The following is a 20,788-nucleotide window of genomic DNA, read 5'->3' as shown; positions in this document are numbered from 1 at the left end:
TACCGAGTACGCGAAATCGTTGAACCCTTCTTCTAAACATAGAAAATTTAGTAGTTCTTTTTTTAATGCGGATCATTATATAGTCGTACCTACTCGAAAATCCGGCGTCACTTCCCACTGCGCATGCTCGCGTCTCATGCCACTGCATCGTCCGTCGTATGCTGCTGCTGTCGTTACGGTCGATTTGCTTGAGCACAGGAGAGAGTTCATTCTCTCTCGCCACCGCCTATTTCTATTCAAGTTAAAGACTGTCTGATCTGAGCAGTAAGAACAAGTGTATAGCTTTTATGTTTTAGGTACGTTTATTTCGTTCTTTTTGTTATGAATATTTATCACTTGAAATGTCTCAAAAATTCATATGGCCATCTCCCCGAGTGTGCATGAGCCGTGGTAGAGGCATTATCATCATCATAATCATCATCATCGTCATCATCATCATCATAAGAACAGCCAGTCCAGTGAACAGCCGTTGTCTCTTGTTTCTTTCTCACAGTATGTAAGTTTATTTACAGCCAGTCGTGATGTAGCGTGCGCCGGTCCCTTTCACGCCAGCCGTTGTGATTGTTGCGGCACCTGGTTGAGCTTACCTCAACCACACGCTTCTTTCTGCGTGGCCTCCGCTTCGTCAGAGTGCGAAACACAGTGAATCCACCAGAGCACACAAACTATCAAGTGCGATTGCCGCATATTAGAGACCTGACTCTAGGATTAGGGTTGCTTTGGGAATATTTTTTTTTCACCCTTGCTAGGGCAAAACGTGCAGAATTAACGTGGTAGCGGTTTCCTTGCGCGTTGTGTCGCGAATTCAAATCGATTACACTCATTGTGATTTTTTTTTCTTTTATGCAGGCTTCCCCTTCAAAAAGGACAGTGCTTATCCTGGTGACGCTAACTGGCGTGAAAATATGCACCACCGATGGAAAGGTAAGCGTTTACTCGCTTGCATTTCATTTAAATATTAGTGAGTTTGTTGTTTTATAGTTAGTTATTTAGTTGGTCGGTCGGTCGGTTGGTCCAAAGCAGGCTGTACTAGGCAAGTTGGTGAAATTATTAGAACGGCATCAAACGGGCGCGTTGAGAAGTGGACAGACACTGCATCGTGCACGTCTTCGTTCCTTTATTCAGTCTAAAACTTTATCCAAGTCTTGTGTAACTGTAACTGTTTAGAACTGACGTATTCATTGATAATGATTTGTTTTTCGTTCCTAAATCATTCTTCGTTGAACCTGGCGGTGACAGACAATCTCGCACATTCACAGAATTCCAGTTATTTCTCTTTACATTTATTCGCCTTTATTTCGTATTTGCCGCCCGTCTTTTCCCCTTTCCTTTCCTTCCAGTACGACACTGTTTCGGCATAACCCAATTTCTCCGAAGAAGCCGCAGCGAACCATTCCTCGGTCAATGACTCTCCGTTCTTTTCGCTGCGCTAAGAAAAGTCGACTACCAGTATAATGGACATCGGGCCTAATGATCGCACGAAGAACGCGAACACACGCGCTCGCAGGATGGTGTTGTTTTCCTTGCGCACCGCAGTGAAACCTGCGGACAATTCTATTATACCTCTGCGGTCTCCTATACACATCGATGCCATCCATGGAGACACTGCGTCAGGCCGCAAAGCCGTGATTTGCGCCTCGGGTGAGGCAGACACGGAAGGATGTCCGCATCGGTTTTGCCGTGCCGCTTGGCTAGGCTAGAAAGAAAGAGAGTGGTAAAGAGAAAGAAAGAAGGAAAGAAAGAGGAGAAATAGGGTGGGAGAAAGAGAAAGAAAGAGGGAGAGATTGAACGAGAAAAAAAGAAGAGATATAGAGTAGAAAGAGAGGAAAGGGGAGAAAGGAAGAAAAAGAGAAGAAAAAAGAAATGGAGATGGAGAAACGAAGAGATGAACAAAGTGAGAGAGAGAGACAGAAAGCAAGAAAGAAATATGGTGCGAGGACAGCGATTCGTCTTCAGGCTTTCGGCACGAAACCCTCCTATGGACGTTTACGCGGCGCGCGTGTGTAACCGAGAAGAAATTCCTGCGGTTCCGTTCGTCATTACTTCACTTACACGCGCATTAGGAAGAGTCTGTGCGGCGTATTTCTATCGGAGCGAAATGCGACGGCTGTTTCTTTTCTCAGAGGTATACGCGCGCAGGCGATGCGGCGGAGTATACCGAGGCGAGGAAAACTCGGCGGTACTTTGTGTGCCTTTTTCTTGTAGATGTATTTGGGGCGTATATAATGGTTGGTACGAGAAACGTGTGGCTAAGGAAAAGTTGACTCGTGAAGGCGCGTGGCGCCGATGGAGCAGCGACGTGTTTGTTTGGTCATTCCTTTACGAACGTAGCACTTTTGCGGCCCAGCTGGTCATCCATTCGTAGGTGTCGCGTGGCGTGACCACGCTCAGAATCAAGTCGTCAACACAGTTCACATTGGAACAGCGCAAATACGAAACACAAAGAAAGACTTGACAACACGAGCGCTCGTGTTGTCAAGTGTTTCTTTGCGCGTAGTCTTTGCGCTGTTCCAGTATAAACGCAAACCAGCTAGCCTTTCCCTTTTGCTTCGGTCAGTACAGGTTTAAAAAGAAGGCCAGCATGTTCAAAACCGGTTTAAAATAAGCGAACAATATCTAAATTACCGTGATGAAAAGAAACAACCAAGAAGTAATCGTGATAATTGAAAACGCTTCAGACACACCATAGCCTCCGAGATTGCAGGCGCGCGCGGCGTGCGCCCGCGATCTCAGAGGCCGTGGACACACGCGACTGATACCCGCGCCTCCCAAGAGAGGGCGCCACCGGTTCGCAAAGCGTGTGATTGCTTTTCCCACCGGCGCTTCCCCGGTGCTTCCGCCGCTACGCCTGCAGGGGGAAACGACCCGATAGGACTTTTCGACGTGTATCTGAACTTATCTAGCAAACAGGAGGTCAATAAAGTGCAGCAAATAGTAGCGCGCGTGTCGCACACCGAGTTTGCGAATATCGCTAACGAGATTCTGCTCGTGCCACGGGAACCCTACATACTTACCTCAAAGATCGACGGTTTGGCGAATGGATGGAACAATGAGAACTCTGCGAACGGGGAAGTGATTTGAAGTGAAAAGAAGAGAAAAGTGAGCCCCGTAACTGTCTCTCAGGGGGACGACAGCTCAACAGTAGCTCACGAGGGATGAGGGCAGAGAAGGGATAAAAGGATAGGATTCAAAGGTAAAGAGATAGAGAAAGAGGAAGGAGAGAGCGACTCGCAGGGACAGCGAACGATGGAAGTAAGGAGCAGACAGGAAAGATGGACACGGTCGCAGGAGTCCGAGGACGGGGCACCACTGGCGAGAGCTTTTGTCAGCGTCAGGAGATACCGTAGGGCAAGTCCAGTAGGCGAGAGCTACGCTGTCGTCGAAGATCGGCGAAGGAGATGGCGTATAGGGCAAGCCCAGTCGGCCAGAGCTACGCTGACGTCGGAGATCGCGAGGGCACCACCGATCGGCACGGAATCCAGCGAGCGAATCCCCGCGAACGGGAATCGCTGGGTGCCCGTGCTCTGCACTTCTTCAGGTTTCACAGTAGTGGAGCTGCATTTCCGTGCAGGATTTAGAATTACGCTAATCGAAACTCTATTATTTTTTCCACGGAAACACTGGATTTATGCTGCTTGTTGCATCGAAAGCGCTGGAATCCGCTGCTACGGAGCGGATCAAATGTGTTGGCGCCGAGAAAATACGATAGTTAATGTTGTTCGCGGTGGTGTTGTTCGTCGTTGTCGTCGTCGCAGCGAACACATACAACCGTCACCTGACTTTCCATAGAGCTTAATAAGAATGCACGGTAGCAATTATTTCCCGAAAAGTGCAATCGCGGCCACTACATATTACGGATGACGCGAGCGCTGGCAAGGCTGCCGTTCGCGCCGTCTCGTGGTGAGCCGTCTGCTGTTGGAGAGCACGGCTGTGGCGATTGCGCTGCCAGAATTAGAGGCTTTTGATACCTACCATTCCGTAGCCAGAGCTGAGAGAAGCTGACTCCCGTATTCACAAACGCTCCTCGACTTGACTTTCACCCTTCACTTGACAGTGTTGAGTGCTGCGCCATAGCTCGGCTCAAAATGACGCTGCGCTACTTGAGAATCGCAGCAGATTATTGCTCATATGCAGTGACTTGCCGTGCCTAGAGATGGCGTGCCCATCGGCTTCTCAAGTGAAGGTGAAGCGTTGAGTGAAGGGAGGTTCTACAATACGGGGTGAGTGTCACGTTGTGCGCAAAAAGCTTTCGATTGGGATGACTGTGATTGGCAAGTCTACGTCGTCTATGTGTCTTCCCTTGTGAAAAAGAGACGTGAAAAAAAAATGGCAGAGGCGTGAAAAAAAACAATAAAAAAACAAAGTGGTTGCCGATGCACGAAGTGAATGTTCATGATGGAACGAAACTAAGTCCTTAAGTCAATATTGCCAAAGAACTGACGGATGTAGGGATGCCCGTACGGATGAACGGACGTAGAGACAGATGCATGGATGGACGGACAGATACACTCACCTCCTCTCCGCTTCAAGCACAACAAGTGCCGCCATTAGTTGGGTGAATGGGGCAGTGCAGGCAAGCGCATTCGTGAAGTAAAAAAAAAAGTGTATATTCATATAGGTCGTAGCTTCTACAATATGCAGTAAATAGACAACAATTAATGTATCACATGATTCTCTCTGTCTAATATCAATCTGATCTTTTTGGTTCTGTGTTTACCAACAAAACGAGTCCACAAAAAAATTCCTGTTTCATTCATTTTCCGTTTATGGTCCTTTATGTGGATTGTAATCTGCATAATACGCAAAGACGCTGCGACGATTGCGATCGGAGAAAAAGATACCTGTCTCTTTCTCATTACCTCGAAACGTGCCCCCAAGGCATGCTGGTAAACATGCACCTGAGCTATTCCTCCGCGAATCTTTCTGCGGTTGTGCGCAAAAGTTCTCTCGTTTTCGCAGTATTCCGCGGTATATAAGAAAGGAGCCGCGCACTTCAAAGGAGCCCGGCGATTTTCGATTTCTCCTCCGTCGTCGAGGCACAAGAATTTCGTTGAAACTCCTTGCAGAAAGGCGAAACGATTCGCCGAAGAAATTTGAGCCTGAAATAAAGCTCCTCCGCAAACATGCGCTTTGGTTTCCTTTTGTGATTTCACATTGTTTTGAGCCTCTCGCTGCCTATAGGGCGAAACCAAAACTCTTTTGTGTTCCGGTTTCCCATTTCGAGACTATCGCATGACGGAAACAATCGCTGTATAGCTAAAAGCTATTCCTTCTGGAAGAGCCATAGGCGCATTATACCTGTTACAATCTGTCTTTTTTCTTTTGTTTCGCTTACTTGATAAAAAATAAATAAAATGAAGAGACGCTGCGTGGAAAACGTTGTCGAGAGAACGCGAGTTGCCACTGGCTTGATAGGATTGATTCCTGCGGTTACACGAGAGAAACATCTCACGAAATCATGCTCGAAAGAGGCATATCATGCATTTTCAGTGCGCCTCGTCTAGTTTATACGACAGTGCGCACACCTCTGCAATATGTCCTCCCGTTGGTACATCTACGGGTCCTCGTATGTGTCAGTTGTATATATATATATATATATATATATATATATATATATATATATATATATATATATATATAGTGTGGGCGAAGCAAAGGAAGACCCGATTTGAGTACCACCGATTTTGAATATACCATCGGGATTATCGTCAGTGTTTTTACAATTGAACTACGTGGTCTAACCTTTACCCTTGAGAGGTCAAGTTACATTAGCATGCAATGTTTGGATCTCAAGCTAACCTTCAACAATGACCATGTTTCCTATACGCGTACAACGCCAGGACACAGAAGAGCCTTTCTCGCCTTGTGACAGCGCGCACATTAAACTGGCTAAAAGGGGGTTTGCGATGTCATGTGCGAAATCCGAACTAGCAAAAAAGCTGTCGACACACCGCTTCAGATAGTCTGAATAATAGCAGCAACGTTTAGACGCTGCATGTATTTCGTCTTCGCTTGTGAATGCTGTGTGTGAATCAGATCTACAGGGCATAAAGAAAAAGGAATGTTTCTTGTAGCTTCCGTGCAGAGGTTCAGTAAGCGTGTGAATTATTCTTGCCCCGTTGGCAGGATGTATACCCATACAGTAAAGCAGGATAACGCAACGCGTTAAATTGGCGCTGCAATGCGTAGGCAGTTTAAGGCACTTGGAACAACGCAGGAGAGCATAAGATGAAAAATAGTCTCTGTAAAGAAAGAAAAGTTTAATGCACTCGGAACAACGCAGGAAAACACAAGGTGAAAAATAGTCTCTGTAAAGAAAAAAAGGAAGGAAGAAAGAAAGAAAGAAAGAAAGAAAGAAAGAAAGAAAGAAAGAAAGAAAGAAAGAAAGAAAGAAAGAAAGAAAGAAAGAAAGAAGGCTCTGTAAAAAAGTAGTCTCTTCAAATAAGAAAGAAAGAAAGAAAGAAAGAAAGAAAGAAAGAAAGAAAGAAAGAAAGAAAGAAAGAAAGAAAGAAAGAAAGAAAGAAAGAAAGAAAGAGATAATGTCAGTAAGACTCTGGAGAAGGTTGAGAGCTGCGAGAGATAACCCTGCGGCATGGTTCCTGCTCTGGTCGGGTTTTCAGGACGATGCTCCACCGGCCATCGAAATGGAAAGTTGGCTTCTGAGAAGACAGAGAGAGAGAGGGAAACAAAACAAAAGGTGAAAGTAAAGAGTTACAGGGTGCTCTGGGAGGCTGGTCGTTATGCGCGCTAGCGAAAGAGGAATGATAATGATTACGGTGCAGCTGGTCCGGCTGAAAAGTGACCCGCGCTCTTAAGACAGCAGCGCATAGAAAAAATGACGATGTCTCGGCTAGTTCGTCGGCTAGAGAAGCACGCGACCGTAGTCGCTTAAAGCGACCGATTAACATGCAAAGTTGCTGTCCTCCCCACGTTTTTCGCTTCCGTCCTTCTGGTACCCTCCTCCTGCCCTTGGCTCTTTTATTTACTGCCTCCCCATCGTTGGCTGTCTTCACCCCGCGCCTTTCTGTAGAAGATGCGAGTGCCGAAGGAAGTGCACAACCCCTCGGCTGAAGGAGCGAGTGCCGAAGGAAGGCCCTCGGCTGAAGTGACTGATCGCCACCCGCCTGCCTGTTTAGAGGCTCGGGATAGCGATCTCCCTGGACTCCTGGGAGGTATAGAGTGCAGGGGTCGGCTCTCACGGGTGGCATCGGAGACGCGACGGCAACGCCGTCTCGAACGGGCGTACACTCACACAACAGGGTCGCACACGCACTTGACAAAGCTTTGTGTCCGGTGCTTGTCCAGATTCCAGCGATGTTTTACTAAGTGGCCTGGTTTGTTTGCTCTTCCTGCGAGCAGAGCTCGTTTGCGCGTGCTTTTAATGTGGCAGCGGTGTGCGCGTGTGTCCATGGAGCGACCGCATGACGTGCCGTCATGCGTCATACTCGAGTAGATAACGACGCGCTTTTTTCTCTAGTCTCCGAGTGCATCATCATTTCACTGCGATGCCTAACTACCGGTCCTTCTAGACCATTTGGCGAGTCGGTGACCCATGTTGGACGCTGGCCAGTTAAAGGGACGAAACTTGGAAATTAGACTCGAAGGATGCCACTGTTCTGACAAAAGGAGTTTTGTACAGTTGTTTGTATTTTTGATGGATCGTGAGTGCGCGGCGGCTGCTGTAGCGAACCGTGACGTCACACTCACCAAGGAGCATGCAGGGTGCACGTGTTATTGTACTACTCTTCCTTTTCTCCACCTCTCTACTCATCCCACTCTTTCCCTCCCACAAAAGCGCTGGTGCATTGGCCCACCCGGAAGCATTGTTCACTGCTGTTGCTGTTCATACCGTTTTCGGGAACCGAATTGGAAGTTGAGATAGTCGAAAGGCGCAGGCGACGGCTGGCATTGTAGACTTTCCCGTTTCGGGTATGTATGACGTCACGAAACGTAACCTTTTCTAGACTGCGCGGCTGCTAGACGCGGCAATTTGAGGAGCACGCATTAATTTCATTATCTTCCCGTAATTTCTGCCTGGAATGAAGGTTGTCTCCATCGATTTCAGTTCCCAGTATTTCAAATTGACTGAAAATCTTAGCGGCAAAATTTTTGTTCAGATCCCTTTAAAGATAGGTGGATCGCGATCCTGATAATGCAGTCAATGGTCTTGGTTTCCTGTTTTATTAAGACGAAAGCTTTAATTAATAATACTTGTTGGTGTGTAAAGTTCCAAGACGACCTTATGATTACGAAAGACGCCGTTAGGGAGGACCCCTAAAATTTCGACCACGAGCACGTAAACCTGAATGAAGAAGCACATTGGCTTCAATTACATATTCGCCTCCATCGAAAATTTGGCTGCTGCGACCACAACTCGATCCCGCGACCTGTGGGTAAGCAGCCGAGTGCCTTAGCGACTAGACAACCGTGTGGGGAAAGGTGAAAGCTTTACCTGCCTCGTTAAACGCGAAAATAAAGTAGCCGTCTACGGAGGTGAAGGCGACGATGCGAGCGACGCAAGCAATCGTCACTTGATGGTGGCACACGTCGTCATAATATGTGATGTCACCGTGACGTCACGCGATGACCTCACATACTCGCGTGATTAAAAGTGGGCCAATCAAGGGGGAATTGTGAAGCGTACAGAAAGCCTCGTGGTCAGGGGAAGGCGGGCGAGCTTAGGGCGAGGTGAGTTCTAAAGCAATCGACTAGGAAGATAAAGGAGGTTTTTGCCTCAGGGCGTTCTTGAAGAAATTCATAGGGGACCTTGTGACGTCTTTATGTTCCGACAACGTTAAATAATGCTGCGGGTTGCGCTGCCACCCAGCTCAGCAGCATTCCCAGTTGGTTCCGGTCTGCCATGGGTGGTTGTGAGGAATAAAGGACGTTCGTCACTATGTTGATAGCGGACGAGAAAGGATTAACATGAACTTTTTATTTCATGGCATGGGTGGAACGGCTGACGGCGCACGGATACGCTACCGTGTGCAGCGCCGTTGAGTCGGACGTCGCGGCCAACCCAGCAGTCAGGGTCGCAACTCCGGAGGTCCAGGATCAGGCCACGACTCACGAGGACCACACCCGGTTGGCCTCGCGAACGAACCTGCTCCCGGCCACTGCACCCAGGCAGGAGTCGTTCGGCAGGTCTCGGCCTTGGACCTTGGACAGACACACCGGAGCTCGACCTGGCCGACACGTACGTGTATCACGTCCGGCTCAGGAACGCTGCCAGGAACTTGTCCTCTCGAGCGGCGCACCGCTTCCTCTGCCTTCGTGGCCTCAACCCTCGAGCTCTCTTTTCCGCACGTTCCTTCTTCTTGGCCAGGGCACCGCCAGGTACCCTCGGGTGCACACTGCAGCTCAAGAGCTCGCGGCCCACGTCCGAGTCTGGCGCGTCGCTCGGTACGGCTCGGCACCGCTCGGCGATCTTCGATTCAGCCAGAACTCCCCTGGCACCTGGATCCTCGGCCACCCTGAATCCTCGCCCCAAGATGCATTTTCGGCCTCGCTAGGCCGCGCTCGCAAAGGACTCCTCCGTGCACACGCCCGCGTCTCGCCCGGCAGAACGTCTCGCTCGTCCCTTGCCGATGTGCGACGCTCTGGTGACACCGGCGCTTGATGGCATGGGTGCGGCCACGGAGCAGTCAACCCGCATCGGAGACGCGATGCTCCATGCGGGGCATGGCCAGCCCGTCCAGCGAAGAGCGTGCGCCGAGACGCGATGCTCGACGCAACCGTGACCATTAGCCAGGCCACGTTCATCGCTGTGTCGAACGGCTGACCGTGGAGACACCTCGCCGAGATCCGTGATGCCCTCGGCAAGGAAGAGAACAGCAGGCCAGGCCACACCCCGAGATGCAGTACTCCTGCCGACAACGCCGCTCCATCTAGTAGTTGGACGGCAGTAGCGTGGACGGCCGCGTTCCCTGGCCGGAACCTGTATCGCCTGCGTCCGACGCTTCGGCCCGCTGTCTCCCGTCTGCCGCTGCTTTGGCTCGTCCCCAGCCACACCACCTACTGCCACGTAATGGTCGCACGTGGCCCAATCGTGGCACGCCAGCTCTATGCGCCACCACAGGTCATCAGCTGATTCGCTGACACTCACGCGCACATTACACGCGCTTTGCCCCGCACTTCCGTCGTTGTCGTTTTCTTCACTCATCACAATAACCCCCCGCACAAGAAAGTTGTTTCAGTCAAACAACTTTTCTCACAATACACAGTGATGAAGAACAGAGTCCCGTGGACTCACGACTCTCGAGCAGTGGTGGTGGAGATGCCTGGACCAGCGCAGCCTCGGGCCTCGTTTCCGAGCTCTCTGGTCTCTCATTTCTTTTTCCTCTGCGCTCACCCATGCCAGCAAAGCCTCTCCACTCAGCCCCATCTCCTTCCCTATAGCTCAACTAGCTTTCTCTTGTCGTCCATTCTCGTCCGCCACACACAAACAACGTGAGGCTCTCAGATGTAACGCGAGAGCTTAATCCTGGCAGGCTCGCCATTTATTGTGATAATAAACAAACGTTCGTCTCGTTGTTTGTTGATAGCGGACGAGAAAGGATTAACATCAACAATGGATGCGAACAAAAGAAGCGTTATATTGTACACTGGAGAACGAAGTGGCAGGTGCAAATAAAACTCTATGTCCAACCCTACACGCCAAGCATCACGCAACATGTACGAGAGTCAGACCTCTATTATGCGGAGAGCTCGCGGCTATGCTTACTCCGAGTCCAGCGCGTATAGTTCTCGGTTAGCAAGAGGAAACCGCTGCTTCACAGTTTGGGTCCCCATCGTCCCGACATGATGCGGTCATCGACGTGCGCGAGGGCAAAGGTGGCTCGGCTGGAACGGCTGACGGCACACGGATGCGCCACCGTGTGCAGTGCCGTTTAGTCAGACGTCGCGGCCAGCCCAGCAGTCAGGGTCGCAACTCCTGAGGTCCAGGGTCAGGCCCCGGCTCCCGAGGACCACGCCCGGTAGGCCTCGCCCACGAACCTGCTCCCGGCCACTGCACCCAGGCAGGAGCCGTTCAGCAGGCCCCGTCCTTGCACCTTGTACAGGCCGGCGGACTCGACCCCGAACGAACACACCGGAGCTCGACCTGGCCGACACGTACGGGTCCCACGTCCGGCTCAGGAACGCTCCCAGGAACTCGTCCTATCGAGCGGCGTACCGCTTCCTCTACCTTCCTGGCCTCCACCCTCGAGCTCTTTTTCGCACGTTTCTCGGTACGGCTCGGCACCACTGGTGATCCTCGATTCAGCCAGCAACTCCCCTGGCTCCTCGATCCTCGGCCACCCGGGACCTCGCCCGGCTCCGTGGTCCTCCGTGCACACGCCCGCGTCTCGCCCGGCAGAACGTCTCGCTCGTCCCTTGCCGATGTGCGACACTCTGGTGACACCGGCGCTTGATGGCATGAGTGCGACTGCGGAGCAGTCAACCCGCATCGGAGACGCGATGCTCCATGCGGGGAATGGCCAGCCCGCCCAGCGAAGAGCGTGCGCCGAGACGCGATGCTCGACGCAACCGTGACCATTAGCCAGGCCACGTTCATCGCTGTGTTGAACGGCTGACCACGGAGACGCCTCGCCGAGATCCGCGATGCCCTCGGCTAGGAAGAGAACAGCAGGCCAGGCCGCGCCCCGAGATGCAGTACTCGTGCCGGCAATGCCGCCCCAGCTGGTAGTTGGACGGCAGCAGCGTGGACGGCTGCGTTCCCTGGCCGGAACCTGGATCGCCTGCGTCCTACGCTTCGGCCCGCTGTCTCCTGTCTTTGATGGGTTGCCCTGCTTCTTTACTGTCATCGTCGGTTGCTCCTGACACACGAACCGGTGTTCCTCATTGCCGGTGTACTGGTCTTCATCTCAATTTTCGGCCTCGCTAGGCCGCGCTCGCAAAGGACTCCTCCGTACACACGCCCGCGTCTCGCCCGGCAGAACGTCTCGCTCGTCCCTTGCCGATGTGCGACGCTCTGGTGACACCGGCGCTTGATGGCATGGGTGCGGCCACGGAGCAGTCAACCCGCATCGGAGACGCGATGCTCCATGCGGTGCATGGCCAGCCCGTCCAGCGAAGAGCGTGCGCCGAGACGCGATGCTCGACGCAACCGTGACCATTAGCCAGGCCACGTTCATCGCTGTGTTGAACGGCTGACCACGGAGACGCCTCGCCGAGATCCGCGATGCCCTCGGCTAGGAAGAGAACAGCAGGCCAGGCCGCGCCCCGAGATGCAGTACTCGTGCCGGCAATGCCGCCCCAGCTGGTAGTTGGACGGCAGCAGCGTGGACGGCTGCGTTCCCTGGCCGGAACCTGGATCGCCTGCGTCCTACGCTTCGGCCCGCTGTCTCCTGTCTTTGATGGGTTGCCCTGCTTCTTTACTGTCATCGTCGGTTGCTCCTGACACACGAACCGGTGTTCCTCATTGCCGGTGTACTGGTCTTCATCTCAATTTTCGGCCTCGCTAGGCCGCGCTCGCAAAGGACTCCTCCGTACACACGCCCGCGTCTCGCCCGGCAGAACGTCTCGCTCGTCCCTTGCCGATGTGCGACGCTCTGGTGACACCGGCGCTTGATGGCATGGGTGCGGCCACGGAGCAGTCAACCCGCATCGGAGACGCGATGCTCCATGCGGTGCATGGCCAGCCCGTCCAGCGAAGAGCGTGCGCCGAGACGCGATGCTCGACGCAACCGTGACCATTAGCCAGGCCACGTTCATCGCTGTGTTGAACGGCTGACCACGGAGACGCCTCGCCGAGATCCGCGATGCCCTCGGCTAGGAAGAGAACAGCAGGCCAGGCCGCGCCCCGAGATGCAGTACTCGTGCCGGCAATGCCGCCCCAGCTGGTGGTTGGACGGCAGCAGCGTGGACGGCCGCGTTCCCTGGCCGGAACCTGGATCGCCTGCGTCCGACGCTTCGGCCCGCTGTCTTCCGTCTGCCGCTGCTCCGGCTCGTCCCCAGCCACAAAGCCTGCTGCCACGTAATGGTCACACGTGGCCCAATCGTGGCACGCCACCTCTATGGGCCACCACAGGTCATCAGCTGATTCGCTGACACTCACGCGCACATTACACGCGCCTTGCCCCGCACTTCCGTCGTTGTCGTTTTCTTCACTCATCACAGTGGTCGAAAAATAATCGATAAGCACACAATTGTTGCCTGGAAGTGCAACGTATACGGATTCGGAGCATGACCGTTCAACAATGGCGCTCGAAGGGTAGTACACATAGAATTAAAGGTACACATCTTCGAGCGTACGACGTGAGCACATGGTGGTCGCCTTATGTAGCCGAGTAATTAAACTGGCCTGTCTCGCCGTTCCAAATGGTCTGTGTACGAGGCACCCGTCATTGAGACGGAAGACGGAATGGACAAGCTCGCTTTATTAAAAGCGAAATCATTTCGTTGAAGGATCTATTTCAGAGGAACAAGCATTTTGAAAAAAAAAGTTTATTTCATCATAGCATGCTTCGCCACTGTGTGTATGCAAGGACAGGGACAGATACAAGTGACTAAGCGCTGCGGGCATGAAACATTTTTACATAAATTTCCAAGTCCACGGGAAGTCAACGCACATGCTACTGGGGCTCACTTACAACAAACGTATTTTCGCAGGACTGCTTCGTCAATATGCAAGTAAATATGTGCAACAGATGTTACGATGCAGGTAATTTGCATTATTGCATAATGCAAACACCCATGCGCGTACGTGAAAAAGCTACGCACCCACTGGGAAATTTACTGCTTACAAGTAACAGCAGTTGTGTGTAGAAAAATTTGTTGACGATTTAGAGTACGATGCACTCTAGTATATGGGAGAGCAGAAAGCCGTCCCGCGGGCCTTACATCATGTGCTTATAACTCATGAAATGTTTGCAACTAATGTCCGTGTTTAAGACAGGGAAGTTTGTTGCAAACTGGCAACAACGTCTCAGGTGAGTACAACGGTTTAATGTAACAAAATCACTTCAGTGGCTTGTACAAAGAAGAGAACACCGACAGGATGTAACACACAGCACTTCAATATTCTCACAGATCACGAATCACTCAAGAAAACAAAGCGGAAAAGAAACGCAAAAAGCACTGAGTTGGAACAGATTCACATATTACGTGCGACAAGAAGCAATTGTTTTTTTTTTTCTTTTTTTTCGAGTTTAAACGGCAGTAAAGAAAATTCAATATTCCCATTCGGAACTCAAAAAAAAAAAAACGTGTATGCCACCTTCTGATGAAGGCATCTTCACCCTGAGTTTCAATCTGTTCGGTAAGGTACCGAACCAAGATTATTCTGTGTATAGAAAAAATTGTTAACGATTTCAAGTACTTAGTGTGTTTAGAAGACGTCGGTAACAATTCAGAGTACTTAGTGGGGGGGGGGGGGGAGATTAGAAAAAGTAGGTAACGATTTAGAGTACGAGTACTTAGTGTGTTTAAAAAAAGTGAGTGACGATTTAGAGTACTAGGTACTCTACTATGGGAGAGCTTAAAGCCGTCCCTCCTGAACCGCCATCAAGACGTGTTTGGAAAAAGTGGGTAACGATTTAGTGTACTAGGTACACTACAATGGGAGAGCACAAGACGTACTCGACTATGGAAGAGCCTAAAGCCGTCGAACCCTTCTCGAGTACTTCAGATAGTTCACTTTGCTACACAAACGCACATTTGCGTAGCTAGTTTTAGGTCGGAAACTTGAACGCCCTCGTATAATTTCGTCAGTCATTTTGAGATCGCTGGTCGGCCAAACTTAGTGTTTTACGTAATAACGACGGACCTTTAACTCTTTAATATGAGTTTTGTACACTTTGGTCGAAAAATACGACTATCGGCGTCGTCAAACGAAACGCTAACTGCGGCAACTCTTGACAGCGGTTGAGCGCGTGCGCGCCAGTCACAACACCACTGACGTGCGCGCAGTATAGCGTAAGTCTGCAAGTTCACCCATTAGTCCACTCGCTTAAACTCAGATTGAGGAGTGAGTGTGAGTATGAGCGATTCCGGGTAACATTTTGGTATTTTGGCGAATGGGAGTCCGGTAAGAAAACCTTGACTGTGAGTCTGACTGAACCCTAAAGGCAAAGTAAGTCTGAGTGAGCTCCGTATTATTGTGCCGACCTTTCGTCCTGTCTGCTGGACTTCAGCGTTACCATCAGCCTTACGGTCACGTTTTATACTAATGCCTACTTGCAAACCGACGCAGTAGCGTTTATATGCTTGCTCAATGTTAATTTCAACAGATGCGTTATTTACGGAGGGCAGGGGGAAGTGGCTTGACCCTCTCACTCACTGTTCTTCAAAGAAAAATTTCGTTAAGAACATCTCGTGCGAATCACCACTTGCAATAACAATGTCATTACTGGATTGCAGCCATTGATAACTCGTATTTAAAAATATGATATCAAAACGTGGATTGTTCGAGATGTCGGCGTTTAAAAGCATCAACACCTTGGCCGAAACCGCTACTAATACGCTAACAGACTCACGAGTCGGCTGACTCATTATCACTGGGACTCCGACAGAGCCGTGAGAACTGAGTGAGTTTAAGTGAGTAATGGTTTGGTTGAGTCCGATTGTGGAAGATTTTCGTAAGTCCGAGTTGGTCCGGTTGAGGAAATTAGTGTCGAGTGTGAATCCGAGAGAGTCGTCAAAGCGAGGTATGCTTCACGAGTGATTCTGAGTGAGCTCTGCTTTTTACCGACCTATGGCGTGCACATCCAGCAGGACAACACTGCGCCTATGCGCGCCTGTCTGACGGTGCACACGGTCGCATCGCGAGTGCTTGACGCTGTCTACTTTTCATTTGACATCGATAGTACTCACTCTTCTAACGTGAACCAGCTAACACAGATGTATTTCGCGTAACCATGCAGCTATAGCACAAAGGCGAAGGGCAGTGTGGCAGCTTGGGCTAGTTGGTATGGCATGACGATAGTTATAGCGCGAGAACAAAACGACGACACACACACACACAGTCCTTCGTCTCCTTCTTGTCTCTATGTCGTCGCTTTGTTCTCGCGCTATAACTATCGTCAAGCGAAGGGCAGACGCGTTGTTGTTCTGTGCGTGGAGCTTACGTTCTCTTTTTTATGTTGTAACCGACTTACGTATAAGCTCACTATCATAAACGTGTGCAGTGTTCCCTTCTCAGGGGGGGGGGGGGGGGCTTTATTTGCCCACCTCGTGTGCATGCCTGTGCTCACTATACCCAACAAGACAACTGCACCCGTAATAAATCGTTCTTTTACACAGCAGCCGGTCACGATCTTCTCTGACGAGACCCTGTCACACTCTACACATATTCCACAGGCGTAGTCTGATGGCTGTATTCGCTCTAAGTGTGGCCTGGCTTTCGCAACATAAGGCCCTACCTTATTATGGTTTAGCCACGCCGAAATTTAAGGACACGGGATCAGCACGCTGAAACGCCGCCCTTTTAAGCCGGAAAACGAAAGAAAATGACGTACAGACTGAGAAGGAGAGTCAGAGTGCGTGTAAGTGTACACGCTCGCAGCGTAAGGTGTGCGTGTGTGTGGCACTAATCGCAACCATCTCACGGCGACCGCGTGCGTGCCACCTGCCGGCTTCCTTTCTTAGGTAATGGGAGAGGGAGGGTAGGACCTCCCACGTCGAGGGGCGGGGTGGTGTCGATTCCTCTTCATTGGTCACCACCGCAAAGACAGCGTTTCAAAGATCTCCGGGTATTTTTTTTTCTTCTTCTCCTATTTCTATTACTGAAAGTGGCCGACGAGACACAGGTACACCTATTGCTTTCCATCTTTCTGTCTTCCTCCTCGCAGCTCTTATCTTTACCTGTCCGCGTTCTTGTGTTTTGTTTTTCTACTTCGTTGTGTATTGGACGTCGTCTGGATTTCGCCAGAAGAGTGCTTCACTTATCTTATCAGCTCGGCAATATATGCAATTTACACCAATTCTCTCACGTTTAGGAGTTTAGGCGATGTACCTTTCGCGGAATAGAGAACGCTGGAACCATGGCGGCTTCGGGACATTGACCACCGTGTCGCTCGATTCATCAGGCCGACGCGAAAAGATGTGGAATAGCGAGGGGGGAGAGAGGTATTGAGAGTCCACTGTACAACTGCAGAAAGCATACTCGATCCTCGTCAGTCTCATACAGGAACTAATGAAGGACTAAGGTACAGGGCAGTGGATACCATAGCTTCTCTCAAGCAATCGGTATCTATGAATGATTGGGACTCGCTCGCTGGATTCCGTGCCGACCGGTTGTGCCCTTGCGATCTCCGACGTCACCGTAGCTCTGGCCGGCTGGGCTCGCCCTACGTCATCTCCTGACGCCGACCTCTGATGACAGTGTAGCTATGAGCGACTGGACTTGCTCTACGCCACCTCCTGACGCCGACAAGAGCTCTCGCAAGTGGTGCCCCGTCCTCGGACTCCTGTGACCGTGTTTTTATCTTTACTATATCTCCTATCTCCTCGGTATGTCGGCGCTCTCTGGCTTACCACCTCATGCATCTTTCTCTCTCTCTCTACACCTTTATTCCTATCCTTTTAATCCCTCCTCACCCCCATTTTTTGTGAGCTACTGTTGAGGTGTCGCTCGCTGAAGCATACAGTTACGGGGCTCACTTTTCTCTTCCTTTCTCTCTTAGAACCACTTTGTGTGTCAATGATTGTGCGTTCTTTAGTGGAAGCACAGCTCGTCCAATGTGCACCGATAATCCTTCCGACAACATTTCACCCCCAATCCTATTTCCCGTGGAAGGTGATCACATACAGACAGTGCAGGTTCTTTTATCGTGGCTCACTATTCAGTTTAGTATGACGTGAACCTGTAGGTTTTGCTGCAGCGCACGAAAGTCGCGAGGCTGAACATGCGCGTGCATTGTTGGTGAGCTTAAGCTTCACCTCAGGGCAATAGTGCATAGCAGCAGAAACCACGAACGCCGTTGGCATGTGCACGACGGCACGTTGTCATCTGTCATGACGTCACGTACTATCAATGTCAAATGAAACCCGAACAGCGGCAAGCCTTTGCGATGCTATAGTGCGCGCCGTCCTCTTATCACTACGAACAGGCAGGCATATATATGCGGAAAGTTGTCGATGCGCGCGCCTCGTGATAACTGGACGGCATGCACTACACTATCGCAAAGGCTTGCCGCTGCTCGAGTTTCGTTTGACGCTGATAGTACTCATGTCGTACAATGCAAATGCGTGTCAAATGAATGAAATGATCAAGAGATGGCCAAGGCATAGATATAGATAGATAGATAGATAGATAGATAGATAGATAGATAGATAGATAGATAGATAGATAGATAGATAGATAGATAGATAGATAGATAGATAGATAGATAGATAGATAGATAGATAGATAGATAGATAGACAGACAGACAGACAGACAGACAGACAGACAGACAGACAGACAGACAGACAGACAGACAGACAGACAGACAGACAGACAGACAGACAGACAGACAGACAGACAGACAGACAGATAGATAGATAGATAGATAGATAGATAGATAGATAGATAGATAGATAGATAGATAGATAGATAGATAGATAGATAGATAGATAGATAGATAGATAGATAGATAGATAGATAGATAGATAGATAGATAGATAGATAGATAGACAGACAGATATATAGATATATATAGATATATAGATATATATAGATATATAGATATATAGATAGATAGATAGATAGATAGATAGATAGATAGATAGACGGACGGACGGACGGACGGATTGATTGATTGATTGATTGATTGATTGTGATATAACTTCCCGATAGCGTCGTCCGTCGTGAGTTGCTGCATGCGAATTGAGCCTTGCCGACACGATGCAGGCGGTGCTGATGGCGCACGCGGTGCAGCGCATCTGCTGGGCCACGTGTAACCCGGGCCAGTTCCAGTTCGCCTTCCTGGCGCGAGAGCCGAGACAGCGAGCCGACCAGAGGCACTGCCACGTCTTCCGCACCAGGAGCCCGAGACAGGTGAGTGGATAAGATGTGGAAATTCGCGCGGATAAATGTGTCCCCGAACGCACTTAGGAAATCATATTACCTCAACGACGAAGAGACTTTTAATTCTATCCACGTTTCTGTTTTTCCCGTGACAGACTATCTACCATATATATTGAATAACCAGTGTATACGTCCATGTTGTCGTAGTTGATGAACATAATTCTACTTAGTACCTTGCTAACATCACGGTATTGTGGCTGCGGTTAAAACTTTCCAAGCATCTCAAGTGCACTTAGCGTTTTCAAGTGTTCACGTGCTGAGGTAACATATCATTTCGAATTTCGCAATATAAAATTATTATTATTATTATTATTATTATTATTATTATTATTATTATTATTATTATTATTATTATTATTATTATTATTATTATTATTATTATTATTATTATTATTATTATAGGTGGAGCCTTAAACTTCGCCTTTAAAAGTTGAATGCGATAGCAATACATTTTCTTATAATATATTTATACTGCGTACTTCAAACACTTAGTGTATGAAATCTTTTCGCACTTGCTATTCGCCAACTACGTGGCCTCAAGGGTGCCGATGCGTGTGTGCCATTTGTAGTGGGTGACTGGCTTTAAACTACGAAGTCATGATAATTCCACGTTCTGACGCCCGATGGCAATGTATACGCTTGTTGCAGGCTTTACATACGGCAGTATTTCATGTTGTGTCGTGAAACACGAACGCATGACGCGTGCGTTTGAAAAGCATGAAAGTTGCTTTCACTGCACTTTCAAGCCGAGGAAGTTATTTTCGCTGCATTCACAAGCAGAGGCGTGGCCGTGTGCTAGAACAACCGCTTGCCACGTGAACGACCCTGGTTTGATTCCCACTCAGACCCCGGAAGAAAAAGCTGAGAAGCAGCTTGCATAGCTCCCCCCCCCCCCCCCACTCAGAGTACACTTTGGCAAGTTTACAGCAGTGCGCCTCAACGGTCTTTATTAACACGGTATATGGACTGGAAGTGAAATGAATGAACGGGAAATCAGGGTTATCAGCAACAATGCGACTCATATTCAGTGGAAATAAAACTAATAAAAAGACATTGCGACAACATATGATGAAATGAAATTAGTAAGACATTGCGACGCCTTATGATGCAATAAAATTAATAAGACCTCACGACAACTTATGATGCAATGAAATAATAAGCCCTTGCGACAACTTATGATGTGAAATTAAGCACCTAGTTTTGGAGAAGTTGACATTTGCGACGAATAAATTCCCATAAAATGACGAATTTTCTAAAAAAAAACACCCTCTGAATTTCAAGAATAATGCCCTGCCGCGGTGGTCTAGTGGCTAAGGTACTCGGCTGCTGACCCGCAGGTCGCGGGATCGAATCCCGGCTGCGGCGGCTGCATTTTCGATGGAGACGGGATTGTTGTAGGGCCGTGTGCTCAGATTTGGGTGCACGTTAAAGAGCCCCAGGTGGTCGAAATTTCCGGAGCCCTCCACTACGGCGTCTTTCATAATCATATGGTGGTTTCGGGACGTTAAATCCCACATATCTATCTAATTTCAAGAATAATAAACTCCGAAAACATTGAGTCCTGATTATAAGTCTTTGATTCAACCAACATGCCTCTGCTAGATCAGACTCTCCGATAGGGGCCGTGACACAACACTGTACGAGGAATCGATGTTCATGGCCCATTAGCATGTGCATTGATGCGCCTCACCGTCCGCGTCATTTCGGTGGCCCGGCCGCGCTTCGCTTTTACAAAAGTGATGTTTTCAACATAACTTGTAAGAAAGGCGGGGAAATTGCCT

At 49.6% G+C, this 20,788-nt stretch overlaps 1 protein-coding gene across 2 annotated transcripts in view; it reads left to right on the top strand.

The window, feature by feature from the left end:
* LOC142803624 (uncharacterized) overlaps positions 1-20,788 on the top strand; it is a 201,287-nt gene that overhangs the window by 81,968 nt on the left and 98,531 nt on the right. For both annotated transcript variants that reach the window (XM_075889027.1, XM_075889028.1), the window contains 2 exons: positions 850-924; positions 18,831-18,977. In XM_075889027.1, the coding sequence (XP_075745142.1) occupies positions 850-924; positions 18,831-18,977 (222 nt within the window). The remainder of the gene's footprint in view (positions 1-849; positions 925-18,830; positions 18,978-20,788) is intronic.

Source organism: Rhipicephalus microplus, chromosome 3 (assembly GCF_043290135.1).
Source record: "Rhipicephalus microplus isolate Deutch F79 chromosome 3, USDA_Rmic, whole genome shotgun sequence".
Lineage (NCBI taxonomy): Eukaryota > Metazoa > Arthropoda > Arachnida > Ixodida > Ixodidae > Rhipicephalus > Rhipicephalus microplus.
Note: the sequence above shows the minus strand (reverse complement) of the source record. Positions and strands in the feature narration are given on the sequence as shown.